General features: G+C 35.8%; 2 protein-coding genes across 10 annotated transcripts in view; one reads left to right on the forward strand and one right to left on the reverse strand.

The window, feature by feature from the left end:
- The window catches only part of PDSS1 (decaprenyl diphosphate synthase subunit 1), a 44,948-nt gene extending 39,764 nt beyond the window's left edge, over positions 1-5,184 (forward strand). The window contains exons 10-11 of the mRNA XM_036761937.1: positions 3,086-3,166; positions 4,718-5,184. Of these exons, the coding sequence (XP_036617832.1) occupies positions 3,086-3,166; positions 4,718-4,858 (222 nt within the window). The 3' untranslated portion in view covers positions 4,859-5,184. The remainder of the gene's footprint in view (positions 1-3,085; positions 3,167-4,717) is intronic.
- A 102-nt stretch (positions 5,185-5,286) lies between these two features.
- Positions 5,287-17,435, reverse strand: part of ABI1 (abl interactor 1) — a 106,094-nt gene continuing 93,945 nt past the window's right edge. For 5 of the 9 annotated variants that reach the window (XM_036761933.1, XM_036761931.1, XM_036761936.1 and 2 more), the window contains 2 exons: positions 10,967-11,152; positions 5,287-7,148 (listed from right to left, as the gene is read on the reverse strand). In XM_036761933.1, the coding sequence (XP_036617828.1) occupies positions 6,973-7,148; positions 10,967-11,152 (362 nt within the window). In that variant the 3' untranslated portion in view covers positions 5,287-6,972. Of the gene's footprint in view, positions 7,149-10,966; positions 11,153-14,405; positions 14,493-17,435 lie in introns of all 9 variants that reach the window. The other 4 variants (XM_036761930.1, XM_036761928.1, XM_036761927.1 and 1 more) reach the window with 1 other exon arrangement.

Consider the following 17,435-nt stretch of genomic DNA (forward strand, 5'->3'; position numbering starts at 1 on the left):
GCTGTAGACAAGTAAAAAAAGCAGTAGTTGACAGAATGTATGGCCATGATTAGAAAATTAAATTGATGACAATCAAATAGTTGCCTCCCTCCCTGCCCCCCAACTCCTCTTAACATATTTAATAGAATTACATGTACTAAATGTGCTATTTTAAAAACATAGTGTTACTTCCATGGCCTTCCTCCACCCTTATTTAATAGATTCTTTTGTTTGCAATGACCAGCACCCCAGCCCAACCTTTGCTTGACACCCAGAATAACTATTAAGCAAAATCAAAAAACCGCTCTGTCTGAAAGCTTATGGAGCCATCGCCTCCAATTTCCTCTCATCTCTTCTCTGCCCTGGAACCAAGATGGGCCACTGAGATTCACCAGCTGAGCCGCTCTTTCATTCTGTTTCCATTTATCTTACTATTGGCAGGTAGTATGTTCTCCTGATTCTTGTCACTTTATCAGTTCATCTAAGCCTTTCCACATTTTCTTGAATTCTTCCTATTTGTCATCTTATTGTTCATGTGACAGTTTGTTCAGCCAGCGAGCATTGTTGGGGGCGGGGGGGCTGCTGCTGCTGTTGGCCAGTGAGGATTGGGGGGATCCAGCTTCTTGCACATTCCATGTGGTGGCTACTCTCTGATTGTATAACATGAGACAAAAGAAACATTGATGAATGCTGATTCAGGCCTGCCCTTCAGAGAGCTGGAGATATTTTTTAGGTGCTTGTTAAGCCAGGCACCAGCCCAGATCCTCCAGAGTCGGAGTCCCCTGTTGTCAGTCTCTTCTCTTCAGTTGATCTTTTACTTTTCTGTTTATCTGGCATCTCTCAGTATCAGATGAGGTGTTTGTGGGCGGAGCCTGCCCTTGGCTTTTGTGTCCCAGGACTACAAACAGACATAGCACTGAGCCTGATGGGAACTTCATGGATATACACCTGCAACAGGTTATTTACTTCCCCCAGATTGCCCCTTCCCCTACACTGAAATCAGGCTTCTGACTACACCATAGGACATGAATGGCTTAGATTTCATTTTAGCTTACCACTCTGCAAGAGAGATAAATGAAGACAAGAAAACAAATCAAGAATTAAAAGAAGAGGTACCCTGAGCTAAAGGACTAGAGCCTGAGGCCTCAAGACACTGCCATCCTTGTTTCACTGGAAAATCCCAGTCACAGGATGGGCAGCACACTCAGTCCCACAAGACTTCAGGCCTTGCCATCTGTCAGCTATAGCCTGAAAAGGGAAGAATCTCAGCCACAAAAAAGGGAACAGTCTGAGAAAGGGGCACACACACAAGACAAAGCAGGAAGCAAGGGAGCACTGTGTGTGATGAAATGATGTTTTTTCTGTGCAGATTCTCTCTTCTGACATGAAGGCCACAGGTCAGCTAGATTTGGACTAAGCTTTGTGAATTTTAAAAATAAAACCACAGGTTGAAACACATTGTCAGCAGGGCAAAATGGCAGCCACTGACAAGCTCCAAGAATCATGCTAATTTTAAATCACAAGTTTCTAGACATTCTTTTCTCATTTCAAGTCTGAGGTGCAGAGAGAAATGAAGACAGTTTTCTCTTCATTGGGATAGGCTTGTCAACTAAGAGAATGGCTAGTGGAGAATTCAATTTTAGTAAAATGAGGTTAGTCCCCAAATAACACATCTGTACTATTCCCATTTGCTCTTCTTACTGTCTCATAAGAAAGTAGTCTCTGGGTAGGTTTTATAACATTCTTCTAGCAATCCCCAAGTACTCTTAACCAGTTAGTTCCCTCTTAAAAAGGTGTCCTAATCATATTTGAAGAAAGTAATCCTAGTCAATTCTTGATTATATGCATTTTTGTTATTTATAGCCCATTTTTAAATCCCTTGTTGATCAGTGATGTTTTTCATGTGATAACTTCGATGTAGGAGGGAATTGCCAGTATGAGCCTAGCTACCTTCTATTCCTTTAAAACATTCAATTTAGAAGTTTGCTAGAATTTTCAGAAGAGATACAACACTTTCTCCTCTTTTATGAGGCTAAACAAACAGAGAAGGCCTGAGCTTTAATGTTCGTGGGAGATGCAAAGCTAAATTTGGGGAACATATTTATTTCTTTCTCAGTAGAGAGGCTATCTAAAATAAATCTAAGTGCCAGTGGCTTAAAAGTGTAGAATTTGGGGGAAACAGCATTTGATACTGGATGCATTTATACCAAGCTTTATTTATTTCTTAAAGTAGCCAGATGTCCTTTGGTTCCAGTTCAGTTCAAAAACCATGTAAGGCACTATGCTGGGTGCCGAAGACAGGAAACAATTTAAAAAGCTTGCATTCTAGTAAAAGATACATATACAAATAAAAGTAAACTGAAATTTAGGATCATACCTCCCCCTCCCAAAAAAAGAAAATAGAGAGGCCCATGGCTGGAGTGATCAGATTTAAACACATTGCAAACAAATGAGTATAAAAAAGAGAATCTACATAAAAGGATGTCCCCAAATAGTAGGAAAAAAAGGTTAGGATGGTCACATGGTAAAAAATTTCATATATATCAAGGATAGCCTCTGAACAGGCACAAAGACAGGAGATAGTGTGGCAGTTTTAGGGAGCAGTGAAGAGTGTGTGAAGGAGAATAATATGAATAAAGACAGGAAAGATAAGTTAGACCCAGATTGCAGGTGGTCATCAATGTAGGGTCAAGAAGTTTCTCATTTTTATCCTAGGGACAACTGGGAGCCCCTGAGGGTTTTTAAGCAGTAAAATAACCGGACAGACTTGGTTCCTGAAAAGATCGTTTTGGTAGTTGTATAGGAAAGGGCTTAGAAACTAAGAGACCAAAAGCAGGGAGAGTAGTCCAGGAAGGGGTGGCCTGAACTAGAGTAGTAGTTGTGTTAAGGAGAGAAAAGAGAATAAATTAAAGACTATAAATATGGGAATTTAAAGAACTTGCCAGCTGCTCAGATATTTGATTATAGAATTCAAGTTACACATGTATTAAGAGATTAAAGATAAAAACAAGTCCTATGTAGCAGTATCATAGCAATAAAAATAAAATTATATCTTTAGATGGCAGATTTACTTAGCAGTAAGTATTGGTTTTTCTTTTATGATCAGTTCCCAGAAATGAATGCAATGATAATGAGACGATTCAGTTTACCAGGAGATGTGGAACGTGCTCGGCAGTATGTATTGCAGGTAAGTACCAGTATCAGTTTATCAACTGTAATGTATCAAAGCTTACTTCAAAGCTAAGCAAAACAGTTTAACTCTAAAGTATTATAAAAATAATATGACTGTAATGTATGTCGATGGGGAAATGGTAGGCCTTGTAATTTCACCTTTCTCTCCCGCCACATCTTCCCATCCAGACTTGCCTTTCCTGGAATAGTACCATTCATCCACATGTAAACCTTGGGATCATCCCTTGCACTTAGCTCTCAGCCAGTTACCAGGTTCTGCCAATTGCTTCTTTCTGTGTTGTCATTCTCATCCAGACCTTGTACTAACCTAAGTGGCCCTCCTGCCCCCATGTAGATAATACTGCCATACTAGGAGGTGTAGTTTTTATGTCATTCCTAGCAAACAGTCAAGATTAACATTCAAACAATTATTGCCGCTTTGATCCATTTTGAGAATTGTCTTTTATGCGCCGTGGCATTCTTAATGCTTGGCCATGGCTTTTGGTTTGAGGATGAATTCAAAGTTTGGAAATTGTTGTCTTTTTTGACTGTATTTCCAAGTTATATAGCTAAAAGGATTGCTGAGTATCACCATTTGGTCAGTTATTTGTGAAGCAATTACAAAGTATCTTTACCAGAATCATATAATCAAGATTGAGAGTTAGAAAGGTACTTCCTTGGAAACCATCTAGCTTGACTCCCTTACGTGATAGATAAGGAAATGGATCCCCTTGAGTTTAAGCGAATTGCCCATTTTTCACACGGCTAAAGTGGTTGAGCCCAGGTGAGAGCTTAGATATTCAGGTCCAGATCCAGAATCCTACTGTACCATACAACTCACAATCTTAGTATTACGAAGAGAGTGAGGATCACTGTAGAGTCAGTTCAGCTTTTTAAGGGAGGAACCTTTGTCAAAATTGGCTGAAGGGAAGGAGCCAGCCAACAAATGACCCAAGGACATAGTGCAGAGTTGCTGTGGGGCTCAGGACGGCCCACTGAGAACAGGCTGTGCCACCAGCACAGACTCTGGCAAGCTCTGCCAAACTGGGAAAGTTCCCAGCATGAATGAGTCTGGTGATGGAGGAGCCAAGTGGGGAGAAACTAACTGAAAAGGTTAAGTGCTGGCTGATGAACTGCTCAACTAGCCCTAGAAACAAGGGTTTCTAAGTCTACCGTAAATTACTACTTCATTAGATCTCTAGAGGCCTGTGGTTTGGAAGTCAACTGATATACTGCTATGTAGTGTCATCATGAAATCCCCTAATTAATTTCAGAGTTAGGTAGCCTTGGTTATCTGTGTCAAGCCTCTTACAATAAATGATTGAGGTTACTGGGAGAGGGCACCACTGGAGAGTGTGTATCTTCAACCTATGATCCTAGAGTTGCCCAGGGTCACACAGATGGTCTGTCTCAAGGAAGGACTCCACCCAGTTCTCTATCCACTAGGTTATGCTGCCTCTGTTCATAGAAAGACTTGAAATATCCAGTGAACACAGTAAAGTGATTTCAACATGGCACTGCAATTTAAGACTGGTACATTCAGTAACATGTATTTTTCCCCCTGCAGAGTGACGGTGTGCAACAAACAACCTACCTCGCCCAACAATACTGCCATAAAGCAATAAGGGAGATCAGTAAACTTCGACCATCTCCTGAAAGAGACGCCCTCATCCAACTCACAGAAATTGTACTCACACGAGACAAATGACATCTTTCCATTTCTGTGGCAGCTATTTACCAGACTGTGCCTAAACAATTTTATGGAACACTTTTTTTTTGCTTCCAGTGCAGATTACCAAAAATTTTTTTCTTTTTTTAAAACTCATTTCAACCTTGTTTATTGGCAATTTTTAAAAGAACTTTTTAAAGCCAGTTGTATTGAAGGAAGCCATAACTATGTCATTAAACCATCTGAATCCGACCTTGGTTCTAGCACTATAAACTTTGATGGGGGTATTATTTATGTGTGATATTGTTTACAATGTTAATATCCACATGTAAGGCCACAATAAGAATAAATAATGTTTAAAAGATTTTGATTTTTCACCTTTCCTACAAAACAGATATAAAATGACAGAAAACCAGCAAACTTCAGATTCGAGCTTAAGTTTTGGTTATATTTAACAGTACCCAAAATTGTATATAGGAGAATGATTTATTATAAAAGACTGTACATAAAATTTAGACAATAGGTTATATACAAATTAAGAAAACTTTCCAATTGATAACAGCAAAATGAAAGTTATTTGATCACTAATGATACTGAAATCATGTTTACAATAAACGAAGGAATAAAGCAGTCACATTGACCTAGGATGAAATAAAAGGTATTTATCTAATTTTCAGAAACAAATGTTTTATACTGATCTTTTTCATTCACTGTGCCAAAATCTGCAATACCCGATACAACTGACTATACTTTGAAATCCAAACAAGTCCTCAATACACAGAAACCCACATCAATGTATTCTACTTTAGATATCCTAAGTAATATAGATCTGGACAAGACAAGAACAGAAATGTCACCTCTGAAGATTTGACCAAAAGCCCTTCCTTAAATCAAGAGGAGACACACAAAGTGGATGGGATGCTTTAATGACAAATGAAGTCTCCAGTGTGGGGATGGTCCCTATTTTCACTGATTAACACAGCAACTATCATCTTCCCTACTTGATCTTGTTTTGGGTTGCCACAGCCAGATAATAGATTTAATAGCGCCAGTACAAAAGTCAACAGCATCCAAAAGTTATTTGTAAATGGTGCTCTGGTTTCCTTATACTGAACCAGCATTTGATCAATAGTAGTTGAAAAAGGCAGCTGTAAAACTCATGGAATGGTATATGGCAGTAAACTGGACCCCATAATTAGACAATCTTGTCTAAATTTTAGCTACAATAATCTGATCCCTTTTATAAATCATCTTTGAAAGAAAATTTTAGAAAAGGAATTTATATGTTAAATATCCAAAATAAATCACTTTCTTCTAAGTCAGGGCAAGTTAATATAAGGCCTACACCAATTTTTTTGTTAATGGAGAATGTGCTGAGAAAATAGAAGCATTATTCTGCAATAAATCCATACTTTTATTTTTAAAAAAGCAAACCAATGAAGAAAGGACAAGACCTTTGGTTCACTTATGTATTTATGAATGGAAAAAGTGAAAATGCAAATTCACTCATTAAAAAAACTTAGGTACAAATTACAACATACAGAAGACCACCCAGTTTTGTTTCACATGGATACCTTAGAGACTCAACAATTTAACAGACTTTTGTGTGAGTACTCTAGGTAAAGATTACAACAAATTGGAAGCATCTTGGATTTTTTTTAAAGTATATTTCAATACATAAGTTTGTATGCATGCTTTAAACAAATAGTATAGTTCAAAAATGAGCAAGAAACTAAACAAAAGTATGACCAGCACTAGCATTAAACTTCTCTTCCAGATTCTTAATGTTAGTCTAACGTAGTGTTAGTTACCATGCTGCACTGAAAAATGTAATGGCACAATTGGAATCATGATTCATTAAATACTAAGCCCTACTTCCCCAGAATATTTAGGCTGGTCATAAAATTAAGAATGCATAAGGAAATACATAAGCATAACCTGTTACAGACAGTTATTTGTACAAAATGCTCTTCAGCAATACATCAACCGTCTCCCAAAAGTTATGCTCATGGATGGACATTCGATCATACTGATAAAACAGCATGTCCTGAAAATATGGGCACATTTTAAAACAGTAAGACAGATCTGTTCACCATTATAGTTGTCCCACAGTATGATTGAATACAAGATCCCACTTCAAAAGCAAAAGAATTTTAATCAGTATAGTGCATGATTGATTCAACGTAATTTCCAGGGAACAAGCCAGTCACTCGATTGCAGACTCCTTCATACCATCCGTCATCATTCTTCTTTATAACATAAATGATTGCACCTTCCATAAAAGATAGCTCATCATCCTTGTCCTTTGTATAATCATATATAGCAACAACTAAAGGGAGAAAAAAGTCAAAATATTAAATAAGCATGCTAAAATGATTTTCACACTGCCATTTCATATCTAGTGTAACAAATTCAACAATTTCAGTGAAGGGTTTTTTCAAATTCATGATAGTATGTATGACAGTAGTTAACCCCATGCTGCTGGGTTAAGTGACAATTTAATGCTATAAATATCTTATGTTTTGATACATCATATGAACATTTTTATGAACTTATTTTTATAATTGGTACCCATGTATGTACTGTAATTTCAAAATACATCTCTAGGGAAAATTTTAATTACAAAATATGCAGGCTGTTGTGGCCTCTCCTCTATTTATTATGGGGAAGTTTTAATGATAACCAGCAAGAAACATGAATCCAGTAACCACTGCAATGCTCAGTAAATTTCAAGATTATGCATTAGAGTAGACAATCATTGCCATTTTTTAATTTGTTATATGTTGGAAAACAAAAACACCACTTTACTCTTATTCTTAACTTTGCAATGATGTCAAAACGCTGGATTTTTGTGACAAAACAGGGTGATGAATTCACTGGGATTAAAAAGGGTCATTGCCTTCAAGGTTTTAAAACAAGAAGCAAAAACACAGAAAATGGGGTAGGAAGTAAAGGTAGAAATGTGATGGCTAGAAAAGAAAATTGTTTCTTTTTCCTCAAAATCACAGATGGTTAGATTTGGGAAGAAAACATGTAGTGATTTATGACGAGGCTTGGTGTGTTTATTAGTCATCAAAGAGAATGAAAAAACGTGGCTCATCTTGTTCTGCACTTCAGCTGTGGATCAGTGAATTAAAATAGTTATGTTCTTATAGTCATGTCCAACTTTCAGAATGTTAAAAGGTGCAGAATGAAAAGGGGAACGTGGTGGTACTCTAACCCAACCTTCACCAGAACAAAGTCAGCCCTCGCCAACGTCCCTGACTGGCCAAGAAGCCTTTGCTCCAATATTTTCAGTTACTTAGGAGCTCGTTATTTCACAAAGCAGCTGGTTCCTTTTTTTTTTTTTTTGAAAGCTCCATTTGACAATTCTTTTTTGTACCCTGCTAAAATCTGCCTCCCTGTTAACTTCCACCCACTGCCCTCTGGAAAGACAAAAGTCTAATCCTTTTTCCACATGGCATGCCTTTTAATATATAAACAGTTATCATGTTCCCAACTGCCTTTCCAAGCTAGCCACCCCCATCCTTCCTGCCGTTCCCCCCACCACTGAGTATTTCTTATGGTATAGGTTTCAAAGTCTTTACCACTCTGGTCACCATCCCCTGAAAAGGTTCCAGTCCGCCAAGGTCCATATTAAAATGTGGCACCAAAAACTTAAACAATACTTTAGATGTACTCAGGCTAGTGATGACTATCATGGGAATATTATTATCTGCCTTCTTTGGGGCATAATATTTATATTAATGCAGCTGAAAATTATTATTCACTAACTATATCAAACATAACATAAGAGACACTTATTTGTCAACTGAAATTTCTATATCTATTTCACATGAACCATTACTAAGCCAGGTCTCTGCTACTATGGTTTTTTTTTTTTTAAAAAAGGAATAAAAGCCTAAGACTTAATACTCCAAAGTCCAACACCTCAGTGCTTCATCCTAACACAAAGGCTGGGGTTCTTGAAAGCTATAACAGAAGCTATGCTTGCAATCTTTGCCACCCGGTACTAAGATGAAAAAATGGAATGCAAGCTCTGACAAGTTCTACCAAGTTCAAGTACAGACGTAGCAAGTGATTGAACATCTCTCTCCAGGAACCAGCCTAGCTACATTCAGAGAGGTCCATCCCCAGAAGCATGAATGCTTTTTGTCACAGGAACTCAATGGCATGCTTATCAAATCTGTAGATGGCAAACAGTGGCTTCAAATTTATTTTTATTTATATTTGGTCTTAGAGGCAACTGGAAACTAGAGGCAGGGAAATGACAAGTTTAGAACTGGGATTTAGAAATTTAGACTTTGGAAGCTCTATGGAGATGGACTGAAAATAGGACAGGGAAACCAATTAGGAAACTATTGAACCAGCCCAGGCAAGCAGTGATCAGAGCCAGAACTACAGTGGTGGCCATGTGAGTGGAAGAACGGGGAGAGATGTGAAAGATGGTAGAGATTTAGATTCAATAAGACTCTAACACACTAAATGGATACATGGGGTCCAAGAGAGAGAGAGGAGTTGAAGATGACTTCAAAGTTGTGAAGCTGAGTGACTGGAAGGATGGTGTTTTTGAAAGAAGTAGGGAAGAAGAGGCATATAAATGGGATATTATTACACCACAAGAATGATGACTATTAGGAATTCAGAGACCTTGAGAAGACTTACATGAACTGATGGAGTGCAAGGAAAGTAGAACCAAGTTAAAAACACACAGCTACCACATTAAAACTGAAGGAAAACAACTTCAAAAGGCATAAAATATTCAAATGACTGTAATGATTAATTTTGGTTTTCAAAGACTGATGACAAGACATACTTTCCCCCTTCTCTCAGTAGAGAACCAGATGGCCTGACTACAAGTAAAGAATTCTATGTACCTGTCAAACATGGACATTGTGTTGGTTCAGGATAGTTCAATTGAAGGAGGGACTGACATGAAAATAATATTTTAAAATATAACTCTTTTTAACATAGCATGAGATGCCTCAAAGGGTCCCCTGTCATCATCCCCACCCCACTCCCTGATTTCTGAGGTTACTTTCAAATCTGGAATTCTGTGTTTCTATAAAATAGAGTGGAAGGATTGTGGAAATAAGCAGATTTTAACATTTATTCTTATTAAGTTTCATCAGGGATGTCTGAATCCTAAATCTGTCTTTGTGCCATTTTACGAATGGCCACCTTATATCACTGGGGAAGCGGAGGAGTGTTAGGCCCCCCTATAAATGAAGCTCAGCAACTATTCATAGTCTTAGAGAGTTAGCTATAATACTAACCTGCCCAGAGTCACAAAGCCAATATGAGGCAGAAGAAACTTGGCCCAGTTCTTGACTTCCAAGACTTCCATATATCACACAGTAGTACTTTTCCAAGTCATACATAAATCAATGCAAATATTTAATGGTCCCATTTTCAGGGATGGAGTTAATAAAGCCACTAATGGTAGAATTATCAATGTAACATAAAACTCTGAACTACTCAGTTCTGGCCTCAATCTTAAATGTAACATGTAGGCTCTAAACAGTTTAATAATGATTTGGATGTTTTCATTAGGATGAAAATTGTTTTGAGTTTAAGTATAAAATACTATTTAATGCAAAACACCAGGCTTACTCTTAGGTACTAACTCAAAACTTAACCAAGAAAATTATTCAGATCTCTAAATCTCCATTCATCATCCAATGTTCAAGTAGGGCACTCAAACAGGTAAGGCCTAGGAACAAAAGCCATTAGCAGAGCTACTGACAGACATGGAAAATTACACACACACACACACACACATACACACACAGATTTGAAATAAGGGAAAGAATAAAGTGAAAATAGAATCTGCTACTCCCTAACACATTCATCAAGTACATAAGTATCCTCAAAGTCAAAAGCATCTCAGTATTAAACTGAGGTGATGCCTTCATAAGGGACCCAGTGGAACTTAATCCTAGTGACTTATTCTATCTAATAAGATATTAGCCAAATGACAGATTTACAACAGTTGATCTGCTTTATTTTCCCCAAAGCACTAAAGTACAAGATCTCTCTAAAGTGGGTTTTTTTTTTGTTTTGGGGGAGGGGTTTTTTTTGGCATCCTGATCAGAATTGCTCCCCTCTACTACAAACTTTAGATCAATTCATTCATGATTGCCTTACCTTTCTCAATATAGCTCTTAGGGGCCCAGGCAGGATCTCCATCTGCATACGGATCATTATACTGAACGACTGCAGCCTCCTCATCTTCATAATCAACTGGGGGTGGTGGAGGAGGAGGTGGGGAATCATCAAACATAGGAATATCATCTGGTGGAGGAGGTGGTGGTGGTGTAGGGCTATCAGCAACTAAAAAGTATTCAAAAAATTGATTTGGATCAGAAAAACATCAAATAAAAATTGATAAACTAATAAAACTCAAGAAAAGCTCAAAAGTATGTAAAGCATGCACTATAATAACATGCACTGATTAGGAATGGAAAGCTTGGTGTGTTAAAGCTTATATATGCTTAATAGCATTTAAAAGATAATTTAACAACAGCAATAATGAAATAAAAATAAAGGTAACTTGGAAATTGATTATTTGCAGGAGGTCAGGAGGGAATTTTTCCTTTCATAGGACTGCAAATTTGCACTGCAGGATTAGAAGTCCCATTCCACAGCATAGGACAGGACACAAGTATCCAATGTATTAGACTAGTGAGTGTTTGATACAAATTTTTTTAAACTCTATCACTGGGCCTAAGGTCAACCTTATGTTCTATCCTTGGTTGATCTATTGACAGGGCCCATACCCTTAGTCTTTACTTGTAGAACAGCTTTAAACACAAAAACCAGGAAATATGTCACCAGCAGGGCTTACTAGGACTTTAAAAAAATAAACTTTAACCAGATAAGAGAAAATGGAAATGCCTAAATGGAGAAAAATTTAAATGTGTATAAATGAAGTTCAGTGTTTTTCAAAGTTGTTCATGTGCACATTCAAATATATTTAAATTTGAAAGTTTATGTAAGAAGCATACTAAGATTTTTAATTATTACTGGTAAAAAATAAACATGGAAAAGAACAAAATAAAAAGATGCTAGGCATATTAAATCATATGAGTATACATTTATTATATCAACTCAACATGTAAAGCACTTTGCAAATCATAAGGTGCTATATAAATGCTAGCTACTATAATTCTTATTAACAAAAATATTCAAGGGGAGGATAAAAATGGAAAGAAAAACCTCTATTTTACAAAATTTTAAAAAATTTATTTGTTACGTAATTTCCAGATGGTGTCTTTAATTAACTAGAAGAAAATGGTGGCACTGGGAGCTATTTCTGAGTAAAAACAGAACTATTCCACCACTTTGCTGGCTAGAACATGATAACCAGGTAACCACGTGAATATCACTTCCTAATTTTAAGTAGTTCAATAAAGAACTGTCACTGATAACCAGTTTTAAATTCCTGTTCTATGATTTACTACACAAAATATTGTTGTATTCTCTTCAAAAGATAAAGGGCTGAGGTGATTTAACAACTACAAAATCAATAACGGACCACAGAGGCAAAATTCACAATATAAAACACATTAGTTCATATCTATTTAACCACCAAAAAAAAAGCACCATTAGAACCTGTTTTGATGGGTGGTGTTCCAAAGTTTATATTCAGGGCTTCTTAAACTTTTTCCACTCACAACTTTTTCCACTCAGTTTAGGGTACAAGGGAAGTAAATGCCTGGTCTCAAGATTAGTCAGTAAGCCAAATCAAGACTAGATCCCATCTCTTTCTAGCATGTAGTACTTAAGCTAGAAATAAGCCATCCATATATAAAAAATTATATAAAAGTGTGATGGTAGACTTTTAAACAAATTTCATATTTAGTAAATGTATCTAAGTACAAAGCTACTTGTATTTTTATTATGATCACCATTTCACAGGTTTGGTTTTTAACTACTGTGACATGAAAGAGAGCCAGTATCCCCAATTCCTTTGTTAACTTATTTTTAAGTACATTACTGACACAGTCCAATCATCAACCCAGAAATATAGAGACTATAAAACAAAAGATTTGCTGGTTTTGCACTAGGAAGATAATGATATTATTACTCCAAAGGTCTGCAATATTTTAAGATTACTTTGAACCCATTCAGAATCGGTATAACGTCCAGGTAAACTGAAATGGTAGGTAACCCAGAATATCAAAATAGCAACATCGAAGAAACGGCATATCTTAAAGAGGCAAATATTCACTTTCCATGGGGCCTAGGGTTACTATTTGTCACTGCTTTGCAGAAAAAAAAAAAGACTAATCAATTTTAGTCCATGCCCCTAGAGAGCCAGAGCCATATCATATACCCTTGGTATATGACACAGTGTAAGTACAATGTTTTGTATGTAGGAGTAACTCAATAAATGTCTTGGCTGAATAAAAAGTTACTCTGCTATATTCTCAAGAAGGTCAGAATGAATTACAAATACAATTTCCAACAATGTATTCTACTGGTGGATAGGCTGGCTATGTGCGGATACTTGCTCAAACCACTCACTGAGAATTATGTCAAAGACTCTAAATTCAATTTTTTAAAATGTTTTAAATTAAATCGCTATTGTGTGCAAAGAGTAGGTGTGAAAGACACTGAAAGATGGAATAAGACACATTACCCTACACTTAAGGACTTCATAAATTAAAACTCACCACCCTACTTACCCATTATTATTTACACTAGTTTATCATGATAAAATGATCATTGCTAAACATTATTCAGATTTCCCAAGGAAGAAAACACTTTGTAGTGAAAAAACCAATTTCTGTCACTTCCCTGAATTCATGGTATAGTGGTATAACCTAGCTAAAATTTACCCAAACTATAAACTCAAAAGTAGTTTCCAAAACTCATTAAATCCTCTCTTAATGCAGATCATTAAAAGAGTCAATAATTGTCTCATCCCTTTTGTCTTTGCAAGCATCTGCATTAAGCAAAAAGAAACTCCTAGATATTCATTATCATCCATCCCCTCAAATGTAAACCATGGAGTGATCCACTTGTCTCTGAAGAGCAGCTCTACAATGTCAGGCATAAAAGGATTAATGTATAAAATAGGCAAGTATCAAACTCTATCATAATTTTGAAACCCCATTCAAATTGCATAGTATGTATACTCACTATATATCTTTATATTGATGCTAAAATACAAAATTGTGTGTGGCAACAAAATATACAATAACTTAAAAGGAACGCTCCCAGACATAGTGATCAAAAGATAGCTTTAAAGGGGCTTCCAAAAAGTTTGGATTTGTATGTTTGCATATAAATTCCTTGAGAATCTACATAGAGAAGAATGCCTTGTGTTTTTAATCATTTGACACCCATTTATCCAGGATCCATTTGGAGATTTACATGGGTCAGTGATCATGCACACAACAGAAAAAAACTGAAGATCGTGCTCTTCAATTTTGATAGCATATTGCACCTGTATTCAAGATAGGATTAGCTTTTCTTTAAAAAAAAAAAAGGAAAGGAAAGGAAAATTCTGACTCGCCAGCCATGCATGCTATAAGGAGACAGCCTCTATTCTTTGACAGCTCAGTTTGTCCAAACTTACTGTTTTCCTGCACCCTGGCCACGAAGCCTGTGAGAGGTATCTGTGGAGTCAACTGAGGCATAGGGGGAGGGGGTGGAGCAATAGAAACTGGTAGCAACAACACGGTATGGGGGAAGTAAAACAGATAAAGGAAAGAAAAAGAAACAAACAAAAAGCAGAAGTCAGTTACAAGGACCACAAACATAAGTATGCAAAGAACAGTCTGCAAATGAAACAAAACAAAAACAAAACAAAAACCAAAACTAAAACAAAACCTACAGCACCTCCAAGTTTATTTCCCAAAGCAAAGCTAAAGCTGAACTGGTCTGATCAAGGGATAATTTTTAAAAAGAACAAAAACTGAAATTAAGGAGACAGTCTAACCTGAATAATGCTAAACCCCACCACATTCTTTTTATACGATGGATGAGATGACAAACTCTGGGATTATTTCTTCATAGGAATGCCTATGAAAGTTATAAGAAGGGGCTTTCTCACCATGCAGAGGGAAAACAAATACAGGTAGGGGTCCTCTGCTTTAAAATAAGAATATGCCAAAATCCAGATTTCAAATCCTGTAATTTTAAGACCTGTAAAGGACCTGGTCAAATCCAATCTCCTCATTTTATAAGTGAGGGCACTGAGGACTAAAAAGATGCAGAGATGACCGGGCTAACAAATGGCAGAACTACAACTAACATCCTTGTCTCCTATCTCATACTACAACACTTACAGATCAATCAATTGGGGAACAGTTATCAATATATTACCAGAAGAGGTTATTTACAGTTTCTTTTAAAGAAAATTCCTGCATGTAAAAAAAAGTAATTTGGATTTACAGAAATATAATTCATACAACTTTCCAAGAATATCTCCACTTTGTAAAACAAGCTACATTTGTATAAGTCTATACCTTTATTTTAAAAGTAAACCATTTATTTTTCAATAGCAAGGGAAACCTGTTAATACTTAATGTTTATTATATCTCAATAGGCAGAATTTACTCCTAACATCATTAACTGGCCATGTTTTAAATAACTTTGCAATACCATTCACTGATAATTAAATGACAACTAATTCTGATGAATGATCACAAATTGATGACTACTATTAAATTCAACTTTTTTCCTAAAATTGATATTTCAAAGGAACAGGTAAAAAAAACTACACAGAATTTTATACTCAGATGGTTAATTAATCCCTCTATTTACTTTGCCACTTTTGACTGAAAAAAGGGTAGATTTTCCTTGATCAATAACACACAATGATCAGAATACATGAAGAATCTTCTAGAGAAAAAATGGTCCTCTAAGTCACTACTAGATAATGATAATAAATGTGTAGATAGATACAGATAAATCTGTAACTACATACACACATGTATCAAACTAATGTACTGGTGGCTCCCAATAACCTGTACACTGAAATGACAAATTTTTAGGGTCTGTCAAAAAACTTGCAGGTACACAGGAAAATCTGAAAGAGGTTCTTATGCTTCTAGGGAGCAATAGTTTAACAAAGTAATATATATGATCATTAATATTCATTTTATGTATAAATATAGCATTCAATTAGCTACTAAACTAATTTTGATCCTAATAATTCTACATGGAAATGTCCCAAATTAAAATGTCACAATTTTTTTTATACAAAAATTTATTTGAATTTAAAAACACACACACACAAAACTTATATTAAAAAAGAAAAACTCTGGTACTAGCCATGCTGGTTAGTGTGGGAATATGTATTTACTGTGAAAGGAAAATTTTAAAAATCAGTCTGTTTTCAAAAGATTAATCATAACCACCAGATCTAAAAACTTTTGTAAAAGAAACTGAAGGGGGGGAGAGGAAAATACGCACATCAAAACACTAAAGGAAAAAAAAATGCTTTAGAAGCTATTACTTTGACAGCAACAGTAGTCCAGACATTTGACAACACATAATGAAATAATCTGAAATTTGAGGCCTTGTTTGAGATAAAATGTTTTAAAGGAATTCATCCTTTTGGAAATTAAATTGTATTTGAATCAGTAGTATTACTACACTAAATTAAATGGAAAATTGAATATGAAATAAGTCACTAAAAACTGCTACCAGGCAAATGCCTTAGAAGGGAATAATAGCAATATAATGAATGTTACCTAAAATATCATGAGAATAATATGCATATGGTTTATAAAGACTATCACACTTATTGTATTTCAAACTGACAACTTTTTTTGTTTAGTAACATACCAAAAATATTTCTAAATATTTCAGAAGTTATTAAAAATGTATAAAGCTTATGAAATAATCAATACCTAGCTGTCTATCTTTTTGACAGGCTCCCTCACCAGAGGGTTTGTAAGAAAGTTTGAGACTATACTCAAACTAGTCCATTTTGATTCCTTTTATAACATTTCATATAAAAATTTCGATACAGAATTTTAAAACCCATAGGATAAAAGCGGTTTTCAGATTACCCGTGGATATTAGACAACTATACTATAAATGCTCTCTACTAACTAAAGATTTAGCCATTATACAATCAGAAATCTTTCATTTTGTTATTTTAAATACAAAAATTAGATGTCTTTTCTCCTAGTTACCTTTCACCTTAAACTGTCATACATGTTTAAGGATATTCACTGCAAACAAACAGTACTAGCGTACCTACTACCTAAAAGACTTTCTACATCAAAATTCTCTATTATAAATTACAGCCAGATTCTTGGATCCAAATTATAAAAAAGACTTTCCACTAGCATGTCCAGGGTTGTTTCTTTTTGATTAAAGAAATTTATCTAAAAATACAAACAGCTTTAGAGCTAAGTATTACTCCATGAAGGTGATCTGGAGATGTGTAGGGTGAGTTTGGGATTTATATTTACCAATAAAACATTCTTGAAAAGGGCTCTCATTTCAGATTTTCTCTTTTTTGGTTAAATATAAAAAGCAAAACCAATGTCTATCCTATCGTCAATTCAAATAATCCGAAGCTTTCCTAAAACTCTTCCTGCATCAGTAGCTTTTACACTACAGTGGTTAGTGCTGAGATGTGCCAAGATTA

Source organism: Trichosurus vulpecula, chromosome 5, assembly GCF_011100635.1.
Source record: "Trichosurus vulpecula isolate mTriVul1 chromosome 5, mTriVul1.pri, whole genome shotgun sequence".
NCBI classification, from domain to species: domain Eukaryota; kingdom Metazoa; phylum Chordata; class Mammalia; order Diprotodontia; family Phalangeridae; genus Trichosurus; species Trichosurus vulpecula.